The 21952-nt window shown below is 41.9% G+C and overlaps 1 protein-coding gene across 1 annotated transcript; it reads right to left on the bottom strand.

Annotated features, from left to right (window-relative positions):
- Nucleotides 1-857: 857 nt before the first annotated feature.
- Nucleotides 858-17133, bottom strand: akirin1 (akirin 1). The gene is made up of 5 exons (XM_088603127.1): nt 16733-17133; nt 6452-6598; nt 3966-4100; nt 3545-3616; nt 858-2649 (listed from the first exon to the last, which is right to left on the bottom strand). Exons 1-5 carry the CDS (start codon nt 16935-16937, stop codon nt 2639-2641), a joined length of 570 nt encoding a protein of 189 aa, XP_088459253.1. The 5' UTR covers nt 16938-17133; the 3' UTR covers nt 858-2638.
- Nucleotides 17134-21952: the final 4819 nt, after the last annotated feature.

Genomic DNA, 21952 nt, shown 5'->3' with positions numbered 1-21952 from the left:
TCTCCCAATTTAGAGTCACGGGGAGACAGAGCCTATCCCAGCACCATAGTACAGTGTTTAGTATTGCTGCTTCACAATGCTGGGGCCCTAGGTTCAGTTCCTGGGCTGCTGTCTGCATGGAGCTTGTATGTTCTCCCCATGTTTACATGGGCTTCCTCCCACAATCCTAAAACATAAGTTAATTGGCTTCTGGGAAAATTGGTCCTGGTGTCAATGCATATGTGCGTCTCTGCATCTGTGTTGCTCTGCCCAGCGATGGACTGGTGTTCCATTCCCATCTCATGCCCAGTTTGCTGGTATAGACCAAATGCTCATCTCATTTACATCCAAGCTACCCAAACACCCCTGCCCACCTTCCCAAGTAACACACCTTTAGGTACTGCCCTTGCACTGCAGACCCTTTCTTACAAAGCACTAGTCTCTGGCAATTTTTTACATACCTGACATCAACTGACAAAAGACCCCACAATGCAATACAGCTGGGCAAGATTAAAAAAAATCAGAATCTGACTTTAGGAGCACATTTACTGTACCCTTTACAATCTGAGATCCAAAACTGGAAAACATTGCTCCCAATAAGCATTCTTAGCTGGTAATTTTAATGCTTAAATTCCATTTCTTCAAGCAAGAAAATGACTTTGTGGCACGTTTTCCTACTTGATGCTCACAATTGCAGCTCAATCCTAGGATGAAGTCTTTCTCGATGCCTGCTGTACACCACCAGTGATCAATATCAGGATTTGGACGGTCTGAGTAATTCTGCTCCCTGTCAGACTGTAGGCCTTTTGCCCAACAGTCATCAGTTTCAGCAGTACCTGCCAAGTGTACACCCAACCTTAGGAAAAGAGACGACAAGCTTTTGTTTTCAATCAATTTATTTCTTCTCAACTAATCCTGTTAACACTACACAATAAAAGAAAGATCTGTACAAAGAGAAAATGTTGCTGTTTTTTTTTTTTTGGTAAGGTGTCCTCTAAAACAATTCATTGGTAAGCATGTATCACTTTTGTCAATCGAAGAAACTGCTTTACAAAAAATGCAATGGCAGTCCTACAAAATGACAACTTTCCTCCACTTACATATGCTTTAAAGTATATATACATACAGAGACAATTCAAACAAGTCAGTTAAGTAAAAAAAAAAGAAAAATACTGCATCATTCAGACAGAAGGCATTGCTATGACAATGTGGTCCTCAAACAGTTCCTTGCTCTGTGGCAAATATCTCATAACCTGTCTCTTTTAGTTATCCTTAACTAGGGCTTTTTTTATCTTAACTTGAAACGTTCCTCCAATGCTGGCTCAGATATAAAACAGCTCATAATGTTTTAATTGAAGTGTACAAGTTAGTTTCTTGCATACATTCAACATTATGATGAAGTCCAACCACTTTCTCTAAACCAGTGAGGCTATGACCCACTGCTTAAGGAAAACTCATGCTGCTGGCATGTACTCTTCCAAAAAAAAAGCAGGCTGTGCTTTTTTTTTTAATTGATCTGTGCTGATACATTCTAACCTATATCTAAGTAGAAATGACATTCAATTAATATGTAAAATGTAAAGAAAATCAAAGTAACAAAAAAACTATACAAACATCCAGACGACTGGGTTCACAGCTGTTTTATATTTAGGTCTGTCAAGTTTCGTTGTCATAATTACACGATTCCCTGCGAGAAGCTTAAAAAAAAAACCTGTACAAATGAGTTTTTCTAGAGCCAGTCATTTCCACCTTGCCAAGTCATGCAGTTTCATCACACACTCCTAGTGGGTACATTCAAATTGTCCCTTTAATAACAGCCCATTCAACCTGCAGTACCCCTGTACAATGGACAATGCTTTAAAATCATGCCGGTTTTACTCATTTTTGGTTTTCTTGTACAGTATATAGCATGGTATTAAAGGGTTTATATGCAAGTTCAAGACAATCAACAGTCTTACTTTGCCACTGATATTCTGCAGTTAATGGTAACAAGTAAAACACTCCATATGCATAACGTGCTGACTGTTCCTGGAGTGGCTTCAGAAAAACAGGTGGGCCTAATGGTCATGGATCAGTTTTTACCTATAGCAAGCACTAAACCCTGGTATGCTTATTCCATAGAGTTCAGTTAGGTATTCTACAGCATTAAAACAATCATTCAGTTGAAGAACTTCAATTGTCTTGATATATAGTATTCTGCATCCTGGGACAGTGAAAAGAAAACTGTACAAACAACTGTAGTGCACTAAAATACAGAATCCAAAAATGAATTATCTACATAAAAAGTGACTATCGCAGAAGTTTATTTGAAAAAAAAATCCACGTTTCAAGGACCACGTACAAAAAAAGGCAGGGTTTTCTTAGCTGCTGCAGCAAAAACCATGGAGAAGTTTGACGGGTAATACAGAACAGTCACAGGAGCAGAGCTTCAGCGTTGGGGAATTGTACAAAAAAAAATCAAAGAGTAAATCAGGAACGATTTCCTTTTTCTTAATGTGGGCCGGCAGAAAAAAAAAAGTTGTGAAGTAATTCTTCCAGGGATTAAAACGTGGATAAACCATGGCACCAAACAGTTTGGAAAAACGTAAAAAGAAATTTTAAAAAAAGTACAGCAGCCATCTTGAGGTGAAAGCTGGTACCTACTGATTGACAGAGTTCTTCAAGAGACATCTGCAAAAGAAAATAAATGAAATGACAATCCAACAAGTTAAGGAATATCCAATGTTTTATATTAAATCTTGAAATGAACTGTTAAGAGAAGCATGAAACAGAAAATTAAAGATCTGCACTGGTTTCTAGAACAGATCACACAGATCTGGAAGAAAAGATAAAAGCAGATCACACTGCTTTTTAAAAACTGAAATGTTTGTATTTTCTGTTTTATATCATTTTATTTTGAAACCAACACTTAAGCCTGGTATACCCTTACAACCTCTTTACAGCACAGAAAAAGAGGACCTAAAGAAACATTCCCTTAACACACTGCCCTGTAATTTGACACTGTGAGCCCCTAAGATCCAATGGGAGAGGCAACTAGTCACCCACCCTCCCCAGCAAGGGCCAGAGGTCACTGTCTGAAGGCAATGCTACCCCACCCAACCCCAGCTCAGTCACCTGTGGATCCTGGTTCACAACCAGCTGAAGACACAGCAACTGCCTGCACTACACTGATCAGCCACACCTAACACTACCACCCAGGAAACACCAACGTAATACCAACAGGATGCTCAGATAAAGGAGAAATAGAAGATACCATATATAGATAATATAGAAAATCACATCACGTCACTGATGAGTAGGAGGGCTGGTTTATTACTGCCCTTTTCTATACATCATGCCTAAGGTACCATCAACCACAGTGTTTTGTGTTCAGAGCCCAGCCACAGCAGATACAGACTGTCAAGACAGATGTGAGAAAGCAGAAACAAGGCAAAATTTAAAAAATAGAAAAGGTCTAAAACTAATACAGTTGGCAGTAATTTTTCTTAAAGGAGCTAAAACACATCTGACATTCAAAGATATAAACAATATGAAGCACATCATTTCTAACACTGTATATACTTACAACTTGCTGGCCTTGCCCCATATCGCCGCATTATCTGATCTTGTGTAAATTTCACAAAAGATTCATATTGTTCTAAAAATAAAGAAACATTATGCATTACTGCAGTGTAAGTACATGCATCCATTTTGTGCAATCCACTTCCTGAAGTGTCAAAAAAAGGACATCATACATTTAAAATGCACAGCTAGAAGCAGTAAAACACTAAATTCCTGCCACCATACAAATCTGATTTTCAAGAGCAGGCATCACTAATTGCAGAGAAATTATCTTAACTGCCTGCTGAGAAGTATTATATAAATTGTACAGTTCAAATGTGCCAGACAGAACGGCTGTGTTAACTTTATAGCAAGTATTCACCTTTTATGCTAGATAAAAAACATCTAAATACAGCAACTGCTCTAAGTTTGATCCCATGCCTTACCTGCAAGTTTGGAGTTTAAGATCTGTTCGTACTCTTCACGAATCTTCTCCTCATGGTCTTTGAGAAGGCGTTCGCAGAGGAAGCTGACCTGTCGCAGTGTGAATGAGGGCTGGTCCTTCTTTACTGAGGAGGCACCTGTGCAGACAGGACATCGTTCCATCAGATCCCTAGCCAAAAGCTGCAACAAGCAGCTCTGGACCACTTGCCAGCTGGGATTTACCAAGGGACATTTTCCAGATACTCTGCATCATTCAAGGACAATAGATATAAAAAGATAAGCCAAGCGAATACCTGACACCAGGCAAATTATCTCAATTCAACCAAATTAATACGATTATAATTCACAAAAACTAAGGATTAAGAGAACCTCTTACTATACATTATCCAGTAATTTGAAGTCTGCCACTGGTTTTGAGAACTAGTGCAATCTCAAGTGATGATAAAGTCCAGCACGGTAAATGCAGTACCAATTTACACTGGATGATAAACTCAGGAAATGCTTTCACATGACCATTATCATTCATTTTGAGATAACATTCATAAAGGAATATTCCTTTACATATCCACGTTTAGGCCTTTTTTAAATTTCCTCCAATTCTCTTGAAAGAAGACCTCTCATTGGCTTCAAAACCATGCAAAGGCACCTTGTTCTATACTCCTACAACCCTTTGTGCAAAGAGCTTCCTCCTCAGTTTTAAATGAAGTGAGTTGAGAGTTGTCATGGAGATTATGCAATACTTGAATCAGGGCTCTGCTTAACCCTTGCTGTTCAAGACTAAGAGGTTTAGTTTTTAATGTATCATTCCTTTGAGACCAAAATGTATCTGGTTGCTCTTCTCTGGATTGATTACAGAGCAACAATATAGTTTCTATAACGTGGTAAACAAAACTGCACAGGATTCTACATCAGGTTTTACTAACGCATTGTAGAATATTAACAGAGCATGCCTTGATTACTAGCACTTAACTTAACTAGCAGCATTTATATCAATTGTGCAATTCAGAGAAGAAAACAGGAGTAGGGCATTCCTTTTAGTCTGAAAATGTATGATCAAATCTTTTTAGTCTTGAACAACTGACAATTTAAACAAAGTCAATCTACCAGGCTTCTTCAGAATCCACAGTGAAATACAAACCAGTGAACAGACTGGAAGCTATGGGCAAGTGCATTTAAACAGGAGAACAGAATATTTTTTACACACTGGTTATATAGATATTTGCGGGAGTCTGGAATAAGCTACTCAGCCATGTTGTTGATGGGTTCCTTCAAGACACTGCTGGATGAAGTCATCTGATCAATAAGCTACCAGTAAACGGAGAGGATAGAGAATAATGCAGTCTCCTCTTGTTTTCAAATGTTCTGTAATGCTCCTACAAGCGCAAGCAAAATCAGCTGTAAACCCACTGTCTGGAACAAAAGAAGAAAGGCAACAAGGCTTTTCAACAGGTTTTCTTCCAAACAAAACCTGCTGACCTACACAGTGTTCCCAAACAGAACCCAGAGAGGCAGGCCCACCAAGTGGTGTTCCAGCCCTAATCTCTGTGCTCCAAGACCCTAAATGCTGAGATTGCTCTCACCTGTCTAACATACAGGTTCTTGTCCGGTAGGCTCACAGTGATAAAAACAGTGAACACACTACCAGGTGTTTGTGTACAGCTTTGCATACTGGAGACTGAAATTTGTTGGTCACTCCACTTCACATAGTTTTTGGGATACAGTACTAATTGGCATCATAAATGGGTTCCTAATATTTTGGCCAAAAAAATGTATAACATTGCACTCAGGTGAAAAACAGTTTAATGCAGCCATTTCCAGTAACAATCACTGGGATCTCCAAATGTAATTTATTACTTTCTCATGGCACTGCGAGAACTATACAAGCAGGGGAGCACAATGCTTATTCCTAGTACCCATTACAGTCTGTTAAAAATAGCCTCTAGTTCAAAATATGCACTATCCATGCTGCCTTTGAAATAAAACTAAGCATAAAAATGTTTTTTGTGCAAAGGGTAATTTAAAAAGTGCTACTTTTACTCACCGAGAACAATCACTGGACTAAGCAAAAATACATTTCAGATATTAAAAATCACCAGTGTCAGACTGCAGTAGCATACTGAGTGCATGGAAACTCTAAACTGGATTCGACACCCAGCACATGTCCAAGCCCAGGGCTTAGCCAAATTCTAAACCTTAATAACAGCTTCACTGGCCTTGTTTCAGACTGAAATAAGGCACCTGACACCTGAAAACAAATGAATACGCTTATCAAGAACTGGCTAATAAAATCTCTCCTGAAACTGCGCACCTTCAGTTTTGACAGCTGTGCAAGGCACTGGGATGAAAAGGCGTAGCAGCTGATTAAAATCTGCACAAACAGGCCTTGAGGACTTCAGAAAAAACATCTGACTCTTGGCAAACCTTCGAGTCGCCACCAGGGTGGCCCGGATGAAACGGGTCCCAAGTATTAAGCCAGTGAATGTCTAACCTGGGGGCGAGCTGGGTGCGGGGAGGACCGTGGCGTGGGACGGCCCATCACTGGAGCTGCAGCCCTCGCTCTGGTTGAAAGCGACTTCCAGCTGACGTCTCCTCTGGTAGCGGTTGTACTCCTGCTTGATGTTCTGAAAGATCTGTTCTGTAAAAAGCCGAGAGGAGAGACAGTATTTAGATAACCATGCATGTAGCGTTCTTGAAAAGAGAGTAAGTAGTAATTCTCGCCATATAAGATACATATTTCGTACATATTTAATTAAGGGAATGTTTCTTTAGGTCCTCTTTCTAAATTTCGTCATTTATGTATAGCGGACGGCAATTTTTGTTGCGATCTTTAGAGGAAGGTTGTGGCTCACAATTCAATACAAGCAGTAATTTCTTCAACTTCAACATATCACACTAGATCAGCTCGCCTGAAACAACGGCATTTCACAAATAACCGCTCGCTGCATGTATGGTCATGTCAGATCCATACCACACAGGAGAAACTCTGAGGGGTGGGGGCTGCTCACAAGGCCAAAACGGTGAAGTTGAACAATGGCTCTGGAGATGTCGTCTGAAAACAGACCTGCTCTCTGATCCAGACCCAACTCTCCACAATCCAGGCAGAGGCTGAAACGTTTACCAAACTACTGCTTCTTGACCCCACAGAAAAACAAATTGGTCAGAAGGTTTTAGTTGAGTATAAAAATGCCCTGAGGCAAATCTGATTTTAAAGTCTCATTTAGCCAAATCATAAAGTCAGCTTAAGAAACCCAGAGTGGTCAAAACAACTTCAAAGTTAACATACTTCACATTGGACTTGGAATTTTATGCTAGGATTCATGCATGTGCAAATAAAGATTTCCAGAATATCATTAACTGCAAACACTGAAGATTCAGCAAATGACACTATACAGCTTAAGAATAAGGACCTGAACTGCTTTTTGACCATTCCTAGAATAGCCTGACAGCTGAAATCAGGTCACAAAGCAGTGCACCGTAAGAGCACCACTAAAATGTGTTTTAGAACATCAAAAAATAAGCTGAAAGTTCATTAATGATGCCACTGAACAACACATAGGATAAAAAGAGAAATAGAGGTCAGCCTACAACTCAAATTGTATAATAATTGTGGAAAGAAAAAAACAGCACAACTTTAACCAATTTACTACAATAACATTTTGGCACATTAAATACCGACAGCACTTTGGGACACATTAGGAAAGTAATCTGCTATAATGTAGTCTGCCAAAGCAAAACCAACAAAGCATAGAAATCACGGGGTGGGGGCAGTGCAGCCTCTATCCTATTTACAAAGCACTGCCCTTCAGGGCAGCCCTGCTGCCTGTCAACAGATAGGCAAGTACAAGGACAGTGCAAAGAGATCCAACATCAATTAGAGCACATGGGACCTGCCACATTCAAGAACATGCAGCTCTGCATGAGAAGGTAAACTGCACCAACCACCCTAAAGCCCAGCACAACCAGAACTCATCTGTGAACAGCTGTCCTGCAGTAAGACTTTAAACCAGAGCACGTGCAGGCCTCATAAGCACGTGAGCATATTGTCAAGATGGGTTGAGAAAACCACTGCCAAAAAAGCTTCTAAAGATAACACAGAAACAATTACACATTGTGGCTTCTGTCTTTATATACGATTGACTTTCTTCTACCTCCCTCCCTATTGAGCTTCTTTGAATACACTCAAGGATCTGACTTTCCGATTTTCAAATGCACTGCAGTTTACTACACAGAGTACGTGTAAAATATAACCAGCTGGCTGTACAGCAGGGATATTCATGTAGTTCGAAGGAAAAAGGCTCCTAAAGAAAAATGTGTTCGAAAGAAAACTTTCCCCAAAATTTGTTAATAAAGGTCAATGTCAATCTCCCAGGAAGTACAGCCAGGCCAGCTGATGGAAGCCCCCCCCCCCACTGTGACTACAGGCTGGACAAACTGGGTCACAACCACTTCCGTCACTGGAGAAAGCAGAAGCACAGAAGCAGAAGGAAAAGCGGACTGGTGGCGAACAGAGATTAGCTAGATAAATCAGACTATATGTACGTACGCAGAGTGTCCAACTCATTACCCTTTCAGTGCTGAAGCATAATGGTGGGAGTTTAGAATTCAAAAGAGTTGAGGGACGCATTCTGTGTAGAAAGCCAGGCAATGATCACGCAGCCACACAAAGGGTTAATCTTACTGGAAAATGGGCATTAGTAACTGCTCTATACACATACACATAGATCAACCTGCACTCTTAAGTCTACACAGGACTCTAAAAGACAACTAAGAAAAAATAAAAGCTGACTATAAAAACAACATCCTTGCCACTTAAGAAAATCTTTGCAGTAATAGACATGTTATGATACTTATTTGAGGACATTTGTTTACAGCATAACTGTACTTGTACAAATATTTAGAATGACATCAAGTGTTTTAATATTTCAACATTAGAATAGTGTACAATTTTGTAAATCATTTAATAGAAAAGATATTGCTGCTTTGGAGATTAAGGGAATATCCTTTACTGTTGAACAGAAGAGTGCAAGGGGATCTGATACAAGTGTTTGAAACCCTCCGAGGTATCGTCAGTCAACCCAGCAGACGTCTATGTGGAGGTGCCTTTAAAACCAAGAACAGGAGACACATCTTAAGGCAAAGGGGATTGAGAGCGTAGAACAAGCTACCCTGCCATGTTGGTGAAGCCAAAACTCTGCTTCTCTCAAACACCTGAATAAGATCCTTGGATCATCAATCATCTACTATCAAAAACCCATGTCTTTAACTTGTGTTCAAATAGATCTGCACATACTAACAAAGGTAGTCAAAGATGTCTACCTAAATACAAGTCTTGATACTTATTACAAACTCCTGTGCTTGGTACAAACACTACTCCAGAGAAGCTGGTATTAAAATCATACCCAGAAAATTACATTCTGGCATCCCACTGCAAAAGACTGCTGTAGCATAATTGGTAGGTGTTGAGGATATGATTTCTTTCAATTTAGACATGTTGTAACCATATTTTTAAAAAGCCCTTTGGCTAGGTCTTAAGCTGTTCATTATTTTGATTTGATGTAGATTGCCAATATGCTTTTCCTTAAGAGTGACACAGGGCTAGAACATCTTTATTACAACTACTTTCAATTGTTGTAATTGAAATACGCTGGAAAATCATAGCAAGATGAAAGGATAGCACAACCTTCCATTAAACCTTGTGATGATGAAACAGAAGAAACAGCTGGCACAGCTTGAGTCACTCCATCGGTAGAGAAGTAATACAAGGAACAGTGTGAAAAACTGGAGACCGGTGTTTCAGTTCACAGCCCTGTGAAGAGCAACTTTCAAACTAGATGCATAGAGTGACAAATTGTTCCGTGCTCAAATTTTAATTACGGTCTTCATAATCGTCCAGCCTTTCCCAAATCCAGGATAAAATGTTTATCACGAGCCGTGTATTGTATATTTGTGATGCTGTGTCAGGCAATGTTGCAGTGCCGTAAAACACTCTTTTATTTCATTGTGGCTTCTTGAACGCTCCGTTTTGCAGAGTAGATGTTAAGATGAATCAAAGCACCATGTCTGAGAAGGGGATACGGTTTCAATGGTCTAAAGGGCTGGAACGGAAGAAAGAAAAACCTGACAGCCTTCTGCCAGAGGCAACAAACTCATCTGTCATTATGATTTTTATTCTAGCATGCTCTGACTAGCACAAAGGGAATTAAAACTTGAATGCACTGCAGAATTGGCTTCGAGCAGGAACCTACTTTTTAAATGCTTGTCTCCATGAAATACTGCAGTACATGTAAAACCTCCTGTTTTTCTTTTTGGGACATATTCTCCCAACAGCTTACTTGATTTGATCAGATTGTCCACTTAACATTCAACTACAAAAATCAAGTCTAGGAAAAGCGCAGTCTCTACAAAGGCCCGGATGAACCCAGTAGCATTAAGTCATTTGAAGGACTGCTCAGCTCCAGGTGCCATCCCCTTCCAACAAGAGAGACAGAGCTGCTGCAGGTGGTTCCTCCAGGGACTGCACTCTCAATGCCACCGTGCAGCATTGTGGCCCAGATAACACCAGACTGCAAACTGGCCATTAGCAGCTGCCACAAAATTTACGGGAGGAGGAAAAGCACACTGCTGTTTTCCAACAGCAGCCACCGAGAGTTACGCAATTTAGGCACACCTTTTAATTAGTAGCTGATTAAAATGTTTCAATTAAAAATGTAAAACCAGAGGTGCAAAAAACATAGACCACTTAGCTACTGGGGAGTGAAGGCACCCCTGCCACATCAAGTACTTTTTTCATGGTCTTCACACAAGATCTGCACTTTTATACAAAAGACCACTCAGAGTGGATGACGCATAACGAGGCTCGGTCGAGCTCATTCGAAGCGTGAATAGGCCCAATCTCATTTCTGTAAAAGGTTAGTGCTGCACAGAGCTCTCTCACCACAGCAAAGGTATCAGTTCTTGTCAGCAACTCGTCTCCATGGAAACTGTAGCAATATACACAGCAGCCATTAACACACCTCTGCTAATCATAGCATTAGCTGTAGCTTGCAACTTGTCATTTTTATTAAACAAGCCATATTTCACTTCACAGTCAACAAGCTAGTTGGCTATTTGTTCAGCAAATGGAACTTGGCTAATACAATGAAACCCATTCAGATCAAGGGCAGCCCGAGGCAGGACCGAGCACATGGCTGCTCTCCTCCTGGACAGGTCACCAGTCTAACGCTGGACAACAATCACATCTGGCTGTCCTAGTACATAAAAGTATAGCCTATACTAAAAAGGCTACGAACCATTCGGTTTTGTCATTTAAACCAAGGTTTTCACATTTGCGATTACAAAAACAGCAAATCAGGTCATTCCTGGTTTATGTGTCATACAGCTCATCCATTGTCTTGGACAGGTAGGAACTGCCTTTCACTGAGCCTTGCTAAACTGCATCAATCTCCAGAAACCTAAAGCAAGTTCAAAGTCACTGGCAGTGTGCAATAGTGGCTCGGATTCTGGATCATGAACTGAAAGGTAGTGAGTTCAAACTTCATATGTGTGATGCAGCTGTTGTCCCCCTGGGTTAAAGAAAATGAAGTAAAATACAGGCTTGCATAAAGGAGTATGAATGTAAAGCACTGCAAAAAAACCATCAGCCAAAAAAGTAATTAAAATAAGGAAGTTAAATACCACTTGGTTAACAAGTGAAAAAAAAAACATTGCCTCACACCCCATTTCTGTTTTGAAAGCAAATCTACAAGCATCACACTTGCACAATACTGTTACTGTAGAACAGCTAGTTGCCAAATATTTCCTAAAATAAGTTAAAAAGGATACAACATGCTGGCACATGCAAAATATTTTCCAGCAAGCAACCGTTCCAACTTTCAAATCCACCTGCAGGAAAAGGCATTCTGTAAGGCTGGCCTTCCAACACAAGAGCAGAGAATGACTGACTTGCATCAGATGGTGCAAACTAAACTGCCTTATTCCATGTACTCAACGATAGCTGTAAGAGAAAGAGCAGTAAAGCAAACCACAATACCATAAGTGTGTACACGGGAACCTAGATACTGTAGAACCGATTAAAAGGAAATGCAACCATGTCACCTCTTCCACTCTACATGTTAAAAACCCCAAATACCCAATACCTAGATGCACTAAGCATTAAAGACAGTTTCCATGCTTTTCATGCTCCATGTTCAAGATGTGAACACAAAGTCAACTGCAGTGAAGTCGACTGGCTCCTGCCGCTATCCTGATCACAGTGCAGGAGTGCAACACATTAGCAGAACAGATCTTATCAGCCATGGGTTTGGAAAATGCCATGTTTTTTCATGAAAATTTTACTATAGCCTTCATCTGCAACAAAGGTTAAATTACCTTAACATGAGTGGGAGGTGTTCAGCATTGGAATTCTAGTACTAAAGCAGGAAAGTTGTTTTTTGCAGTTTAATTTGGTAATAGTTATGCTTTAATGTGCAGATTTTCACTGAAACACCCTGCAAACTAATCCTTTACACAGGCCACTTCTCACCATGGAAGGTGGGAATGGTCAAATATTGAACAGTTCTGACCTGAAGCACGCAGGCAAGAATTTAAGGTTCTTTTGATTTATACACCTGAGTCCAAAGGAGAGGAGGAGGACTTTAAAACACATTGGTTATACACATTAATCACTCAGGACATTAAAGCACTAGACAATGAAAAAAAAAACAAATACAAAGAAATGAATCCTAAACCACTATTATGTCAGAACTCAGAAGGATGAGCTTTTTCTTTGCCCGAAGTCCTGTCTTCTCTATCACATAATTAAACCACACATTGTTTCCCAGCAGCCAAGGGTGTGCAGATGCTGAAGAGCATATTTAATATAAAAACAACTTTTCTAACAGGAGCTGTGGACTGCGTAAACAGACATGGGATTATCTCCTGACTGTTACCTTACTGCATAGAAGTGTTGTGGAAATATCCGTTTCATGTTCTACTTCATTTTCACAACTTGTATCAGCCTCATGTTCACACATCCTAAAGCCAATCAAACCACTGGCACTCAGAGCATCTTTCCAACTTAAAGGATGTGTGATGGGTTTATTGTGAAAAATGACCCTTGCAACAAGAAAAAAAAATACATCACCACTAAGGCAGATTTCTCACTTTAGGACTTTCATTCAGTCATCTGTTCTAAAACACAATGTGGGAAATAAAGTAGAACATCAAGGGACACTTTCAATAACTACTAGCAAGTCTGTCTTCTACCGTTTAGAGGCCCAACTGGCTTTTTTGGTTTATAGTATGCTACTAATCCAAAGAGCCTTATGGATTGCCATGGAATCTGCTTCAGCAGAATAACTGGATACTTTGTTACAGACACCTACAACCCTAAATGTAAAGACATCTCTGCCATTCATCATTCTACATGTAGATCCTCTTCATTTCCACGCTCACTTTCAATGACACCAATGCATGTTATTCTAAGTCATGTTTTTCCAAATAAAACTAGCAAACTAAATATTGTCAATACTGTCTCAAGACACAAGGCCAAGCATAGCATGGACCAGCAAACACTTTCAAACTTTACTTCTACTATGTTAAACTATCAACAGTAAACAAAGCCCTCATTTTCAGCATGGTTTACCAACCACAAAACTACAGCTAACTGTCAAAAAAGAGCTTGTAACAGCTAGACTGTTTACACAACATAGCCCAAAACAAGGCTTCAAATTTCTTTACAAACCATGTTAAAAGGTACAGTGCAGCAAAAAAATATTGCTGCATGTGTCAAAGAATATATCAGGCTATACTCTTCATTGCTATCCCTTCCACTGACAGTGCAGTGTGTGACAGCTTGAATTATCTTCACTGGCAGCTCCTTCCCTGCAGTTTATTTTACACAAGACTCAGTAGTGGCCTTTATTACAAAACAGTTAAACACGTCAAGGAGCGGCTATCAAGCAGCAAAGTAACTGTGCTCTCAAAATGGTCAGTCAATATTGTGCCATGCATGACTCTCCTCTGCCATGAAGAAACTGCAGATGCACTGTGATCCATCCCAAAACTTGACTACAGAGGGCAGCTGGATTTAAACAAATGTTCTGACCAAAAATAAACTACAAGAGACACTTACAGATGCATTTCAGCACTAGAAATTCAGTTGGGAAGACTGGAAAAACAAGGCGCCTTCTATTAAAGTAACACCTGAACAAGATGGTAAGTCCACAGAGACTATTATGTAAAACAAACACACAAAAGAGGGTCACAATAAGTGACAGTTTGCACACACAGCAATGCTTTTGCTTTGCTGACATGGCCAGCTGTTCTAATATTTGGTTTACATCACCAAACGTGATGATCATGTGGATACCAGGGATATTGAACTACTTCATAGCATACCAATTAAAAATTAAAAGCTCCAAGTTAAACCTTTCTCTTACTCCCGATGACTAAGGGGTGACATTTTTCTCATTACAAAAGTAATTGTCTCAGCATGAGGATCTGTATCATACCAAGAAGGCCGTGCTTCCCGTTTTATTTGTAAAAAATCATCCTAGTCTCTCACTGAAGTTCTAACTGGCGATCTTCATTGTCTAATAGATGTGTCTTTCATAAAATACACCTGGAAAAAAAAGACGCAGAACTGAAAACACAGACTTGGCCTCAGATTTATGAATCCTCTGCAGTATGATGACCGCAAACTAAACGCTTTGCTTAGTCCAAATCTACAGGATGTCTGACACAGAGCTCTGTTATACTAGCAGATGAGAGTTCAACCCTGCTCCCGGAGAGAAAAGGTTTTCTTTTTCCAGATGAGCTCTGAATGTCTCTACTGGATCAGCAAGTGTGCTTTCCAGATCTCTGCACATTGACCTGTATATTCATTAAGCCTGGATACCCCCAAACTAGGCACTATGAACTGTGCTATGAGCTCAGTCCAAAAGAGACACCTCAGCTGCATTTTAATTTGCTCTTAAGATGCCTTTTATTCTGCTTTACAGGGTATTAAAAGTTTTAAAGCTCCTTAAATAAGCAACTTTACAGAACACATAGAAACCAATAACCCTAATTAACACTGAAGGAGAAAATCAGACACTTCCATAAACAGTTACAGTCCTGAAATACTTAAAAGAAGTCATTCATTTGAGATCTTTTAGGTTGAAATAAGCATTTACCAAACTTGCCAAACCTCTAAGCAGTGGGAGTCAAGTTCAATTTATTTTCCGGGATTTCAACATTAAAACCCAAGTAATTATCTCTTACAGCAGAGCTATAGCTCAAGAGGCCTCCAGTCTACTTAATTCTCACAGGAGGTTGCTTTTTATAGCGTGTGGGCAATGAGGTAGAAAAAACACCAACGAACAATGCAGTGGCAGTAGAAATCCAAAGTAAGGCGATACTGACAAACAGCTACGCCGCTATCAGAACACCAGACAATATGGTAACAGGAAAAGCAAGAGTCTTGTGATTAGCTAGTCACAAACCTCCCGTGTGTTGGATTAAGACATGAACAGCCCTTGGGAGCCGGGTGCCGATAATTCACAGAAATTTCACTTCAGCTTTAACCGCTAACAGGATCCAGGGCAGCTCGTTTTAAAAGCCGAGGGACTCTCGGTTCCCCGAGCAATGGCGTTCAAGTTAAAACCTTCGATTTTAGCAAGGGGAGGGTGATGTACAGTACAAAAGTGCCAGCTCTTTTTTTTTTCTTCCTTTCTCCCGTGGCCGTCGCGATTCCTTCACGACACAGCCGGCTCTTGAAATGCCCCGAATTTCAAGTGCGACACTCGGCGAGCGAGCGAGCGCACCAGGAAGCGGGAGAGACCCACTCCTGCCCCCCCCCCCCTCACCAGGCCCCGCCGACACCCAGGCAGGAGCGCTCTGCCGCGGCAGGGGCTCCGTCTGCGAGCCGTTAAGACACGGGCGGACAAACCGGGGGGTAGCGGCGCTTTCACATGCCGTTCGGGCGTACTTCTGGACTTCCTAGTGCAAGCTTTCACTTGCGAGTCCTATGTAGGTTAAAAAAAACAAACACATGACGATCCGTTTTAACCAGATTGTCTCGGGCTGAAAGACGGGAATTATTTTTTTTTTTTGTTTTCCTGCACGGAGGGGGAGCCCGACAGTGCAGATTTCCAAATCCGGCCGCCTTGGGTCGCTTTCACTTTTGAAATACGCCGGAACTGGAGGTTTGAACCAAAACAACCGAGGGAAAGGCATCGCGGTTTTAAGTTTCAAGCCCGGTGCTCCAACCCCCTCGACTGGAAAAGTGCACAAAGCAGCCCGACTGAGGGGGCTCACGGCGCGGGGGTGGGCAGAGCTGCTCCGGGGGCCGCGATCAGCTCACTCGGGTTTTTTCCCCCCCTTCACCCGCCAACACCTGCCAACTCCCCGCCGTGCCCCATTAAATGCGAAGCGCGATCTTTTCCCGGTTCGGGTTCTTCTCTCTGGGCTGCGCCTTCTTTCCCATCTCTCCCAGATGACTTCCCAGCTGGAGGGGAGAGGAGGGAGGGAGAGAGAGGAGGAGGAGGACGAGGAGGGGGGGGTGAGGGAGCGAAATCTCGCCAGACTGATCAATCACAGCTTGTGCACCGAGCCAAGGCAGACGAGGCGATCGCCGGGCAGGGCTCGGGAGTGTGCGGGCATGGCTCGCCGCTTCAGCCGACAGCGTTGACAGAGACCCGCGTACACCGTACACGACCCCCCCCTCGCCCCCCACCCCCATCGCCATTTCACTTTACCCTCCCCCTCCCGCGATTTCTTTCCACCCAAATACACCCCTCCCGCATCCTACCTGGGGTAAGCCTGTGCTCTCCTCCCATCGGCTGAGGCGGTATCGAATGCTGCGGGCTGTCCGTAGCCGCCCGGAGGTTGCACCTCTGCGGGGACGGAGTGGCCGGGCTGCCCGGCAGCGGGTTGCACCTCCGTCGCTTCGGGGACTGGGGGCTGAGCAAGGCCTCGAACTCCATCGACCGCTTTAATGTAGCTCCACACGCCATGGTTGCCGAAGAAATGAGGAGCAGGTCACACCAACTCAAAACACAAAAAGTGTTTTATTTCTTTTCTTTTTTTTTTGTTTTAAAAAAAAAGAACCCCCGGCAATAAAAACAAATAATCCCACTAACCCCCTCCGTCTGTCTTCCCCTTACAGCCGACAATGGCGTCTCCGGCCGGGCTGCTGTGCCAACTGCCGAGCCTCAGACAAAATTCAGCTACGTCACAATGGAGGACGGAGCCACTCCTGGGAGAAGGGGTTATCAAAACCTTTAACGAAGCGAAAGTTTGACCTCTGTGCAAGCATTTAAACTGCTAGTCTTAAATATCGTTTTATTTTCCTTTAATGACTAAACACGAATACGAATTTTCAAAATAAATGGTACAAAATACTAACATTAAAAAGTTTAGGTTATCGATCACACCCCTGAGGGAAGTGTCTGTTGTTTAGTGGACAAACTCCACACTGTAGCTGTGGAGACAGAGTATTTTGGGGGAGATCAGCCGGTGAGGTGATTCATTAATGTAGTACAGTAGTTTTTCATTGACATAGTTTGAAGTTCATTTTATTTATTTTGTAAATTGTATTAATGTTAAGACTCAAACCTCCTCTTATGGATTTTATACGGTTTTCTTTTTCAGAGGGCAGTTTGTTTTTTGACTGTTAGCCAAAGTAGCATATTTCCTCTGTTTGCAACCGACATAAGCCAACCTCTTGAGCCAGTGCACGGTAGCTGTGGTGCCCAAATGAGAACATGTATAGTTTTAACTTGGCTAGTAAATGTTACCTAAGTATTATTATTTAATTATAGTGTACCAATAAAGTTTGCATTAACTTTCAATTAAGGAACAGCTTCTTTCCAGTTGTACTATCCGAATGTACTATCTCCATGTCCTTCTTGCCTCGACGACGCAAGAGTTCATTTTTGTCTGTACTTCATGAGAGGTTAAATGTTACATCATTGTACCGACTTTTCACGAATATTTCCGAGCGCGCACGAATGTCGATGTGTCAGCTCGGGTTTGAACTCGTGTGCTCCAGTCGCAAGAACGACAACACTGTCCCACTCAAAGAAAGAAAAAGTCTTAATGAATAGACATTTTACATAGATCCACGGTAGCTCATAAAAGCAATCCACACACTCTGCTAAATATTTTCTCCACATCCCGGAAGCATAATTGATTGGGGGCCAGGAATGTATTGATGTTTCTTGCTGGGGTTTGTTTATATGCCAGCAGCCATATCACCCTGCAACTCACAACTGGCAGCCCACTGAAGCTAAGCAAGTGTGAGCTTGGCCAGTACCTGGATGGGAGACCTCCTGGGAAAAACTAAGGGTGCTGCTGAAATGAGGTGTTAGTGGGGCTAGCAGGGGACGCTCATCCTGCGGTCTATGTGGGTCCTAATACCCCAGTATAGTGACGGGGACACTATACTGTAAAAAGGTGCCGTACTTTGACTGAGATGCAAAATCGAGGTCCTGAGTCTCTGTGGTCATTAAAAATCCCAGGGTGTTTCTTGAAAATAGTAGGGGTGTAACCCTGGTGTTGGTAAGGGTCAAATTTCCCATTGGCCTTTACCAATCATGGCCTCCTAATCATCCCCTATCTATGGATTGGCTTCATTACTCTGTTCTCCTCTCCACTAATAGCTGATGTGTGGTGAGTGATCTGGAGCACTATGGCTGCCGTCGCATCATCCAGGTGGTGCTATACATTGGTGATGGAGTCCCCATTACCTGTAAAGCACTTTGAGTGGAGTGTCCAGAAAAGTGCTATGTAAGTGTAAGCAATTATACTTATTAATTATATAGGGAGGAGGAATGTCTGTGGGTCATCCTGGGATTAATGGGTTCTTACATGTTACCCAGATAATTAAATAGGAACCCTCTGTTTATGGCACCTTGGTTTATGTGGACAGAAGACAGAGCTTGGCAGGAAGGTACCATTTTTGAGAGTGTTGCTGAGCAACGCCACAGTATAAGATATCAGGCATTGTTAGCAGTTAGCAAAGTGTTTTTCAGAATACTGTGAACGCGTTCAAGTTATGACTCAATCTGTTTCCCAGTAGCACTATACTGTAATCAGCACTGAACAGATGAAAAACCGCTGTTCTCAGAAGGATCCTGTATTTAACCTGTGGAACCTATTTGGATCACTGGAGGAGATGTTATCTTTTGTGTCCAGACATCATCTGATTAAAAAAAATCAAAAGACTATGAAATTCAAAGGTTGCTTTCAACAAAACAAAAATCAGATATATACCAACAGTTGTGAAACGTGTAGTGTTTACAGCACAAAAGAATGAGAGCACATTCAGCTCCATGCTTGACTGATAAATCAGATATGGGAATGTAAGAAAGGTTACAAATGGGAAGAAAGCATCTGTCGCATCTAGGCCATTTGTTTGCTAGTTTCTAATTGATCTGAGGATCTCATCCAGCTTGAAAGAAACCAGGGTATTGGGTTTAACAACATGGCTAGGTCGTTTATCCCAAACACCCACAACCCTTTGTGTGCCTCCTGTTCTCAGTTTAAATGCACAATCATCCCTATAGTCTCAAATTCTGTCCCTGTGCTCAACAAGTACGGAATGCACAACCCGTTTCACTGTTGAAACTGAAGAACTTCACCGGGTTCTCTCTTTCAAAGCTTTTGAGGATTTTGAGAGTCTGAATCAGGTCTCAGTCTTCTCAGGAATGGAGCTGGTCTCTCTTCTCTGAACTCATTCCAAAGTAGCAATGTTTTATAATGTGTGGCTGAAAGTGTACACAAATTGCACACCTCATTCTACATTTTATTCTAAATGAGGTCTGACTAGTATATTGTACAATTTGAACAAAATATCCCTTGATTCAAACTCGGGGCTTTACACTACATAGCCTGTGGTTCTATTTGCCTTTTTATTTCTTCCTCACATTTTCTAGACGGTGAAAATGATATGGCAACACCCGCAAGGCACAGCAGGCGTAGAATGTGGAAGTTCCCGGCTTTGTGAGCTTTTATTCTGACGTTCGCTGTCGAAATTGCACAACAGCAAATTCCTTCCTGGTTGGCTGGTTGCTACAGGTGGTTTGCAGCCCTCACACATAAACAAACAATTGTTTCATCTTCTTTTTGTTTCTTTTGTTGTATTATATACACAGTGGGGTGCTGAACCAGCTAATGCTTGCTTTTTTTAGAGCAGCCTTAAAGCAAAAAAAAAGGCCTTCCACTGATATTCCCAGCATAAATAAAGTGATCCTTTAGTTGGAGCAAAATAATGGTGCAGTGGTTAGTAGCATTGCTGACATGCCGACCAGCGGCCCTGGGTTCAGGTCTTGAGTTTGTATGTTCTCCCCATTTTCGTGTGGGTTTCCTCTGGGTGCTCCAGTTTTCTCCCGCGATCCAAAGACAAAATGGTGGGTTAATTGGCTTCTCAGAAAATTTGTCATGGTGTGTGTGTTTGCGCCTGTTGGTTGCTGTGATGGGCTCCAGCTCCCCTGTGACTCGGTATCGAATAATGTGGTTAGAAGGATCCTTTCGCTGATTTCCTAAACACATAGGATTTTTGTTCAGTCTCAGAGACGTTAACCTAAGCCTACACTCCTGGTCTCATATTGCTAGCAAGAATTTAGAAGTTATCTGTGACTGAGACACCAACAGTCAAGAGATGTATGCTTTCAAGTATACACGCTAAAAGGCCATCTTGGGCCTTTCTCCTCTTGAGATATTTGTATTATGAAATAATATAAATCTTTAATACATTTGTGAATCACACCGCTGATTCGGATTGTTTCACAGCAGATCAGGTGAGGAAGAGAATAATACCGCCTGCTATTTGCTGCACAGATGTAAAACAAGTAAATGTGTCTGTTCCAGCTGAAAGGCTGAGTCTAATATGGAGAACCTATATGGCAAACCAGGTTGCTACTGTAAATGGTGTTGATGGACCAGTAGGTGGCACTCTTTCCCTCGGGGCAGAATTTCTAAACCAATGTCACTGTTTGGTGACACTGTGCTGTAAAGGGTCCTGCCCTTCTACCAGGTCCTGACTACCTTGTCATTAGAGATCCCGTTGGAGTGTTTAGAATAAGTATGCCAACCCAGCATCCTGGCTTAATTACACTCTGGGTTTGTACAATGTGGGCACCATTGAGTTCACCATTCATTCAGTGGGTGAAATAATTCCTCACTTCTCTTCCTCACCTGATCTACTGTGCAGTGGGGCTGCAAGCGCAGAAAGGCAGCCATTTGTCACACAGATGGGTTCCCACTCTTCTGTGTATGAAACACTTGAGATCCTTCAGGATGAAAAGTGCCACAGCAGTGCAAGCAGTTATTATCAATCGGATTGAGAGTTGATTAATTTCACTCAAGACCCTGAACGTCCCAACGTTGTAGTTCTGTTCTTCTTCACGGCGTCAAAGAGTGTTTGTTCCAAGGATACAATCATGAGCCATGAACGATTTACGTCCGTGTCCTAATGAAACATTGATTGGAAAAGATCTTTGCAACAACTGCAGATTCAGCTGTTCCTTGCCGCCTCTGGGGCTCCAGATTAAATCACAGTAATGCAGGTGGTGACAGATTGACTATTGCGCTGAGCTGAAGCAACTGTGGAGTTTGAAGACAATGCAGGAGGACATGCCCACCTTATATATCCACCCATCCATCCATCCATTTTCCAACCACTTCTTCCGATCCAGGGTCGTGGGGAGCTGGAACCTATCCCAGCAAGCAACAGGTACAAGGTGGGGTGGACCAGTCCATCACGCCAGTCCATCACACACAGACAGGCAGACACACCAGGATCGGTTTTCACAGAAGCCAATTATGTCCTTGGACTCCGGGAGGAAACCCATGCAAACACAGGGAGAACATACAAACTCCACGCAGACAGCTTCCCAGGTCAGGGCACTGTGAGGCAGCAGTATTAACCACTTCGCCAACGTGCTTCACCTACATCAAATATTTCGTCTTTAAGGTTAATTCCTTAGACTCCACCACAGCCTCATATGCATGAATCATTAGGGTGATT

This window comes from Lepisosteus platostomus, chromosome 13, assembly GCF_059453375.1.
Source record: "Lepisosteus platostomus isolate fLepPlt1 chromosome 13, fLepPlt1.hap1, whole genome shotgun sequence".
NCBI classification, from domain to species: domain Eukaryota; kingdom Metazoa; phylum Chordata; class Actinopteri; order Semionotiformes; family Lepisosteidae; genus Lepisosteus; species Lepisosteus platostomus.
The sequence above is the reverse complement of the archived record's forward strand: the minus strand, read 5'-3'. Positions and strand labels throughout refer to the sequence as shown.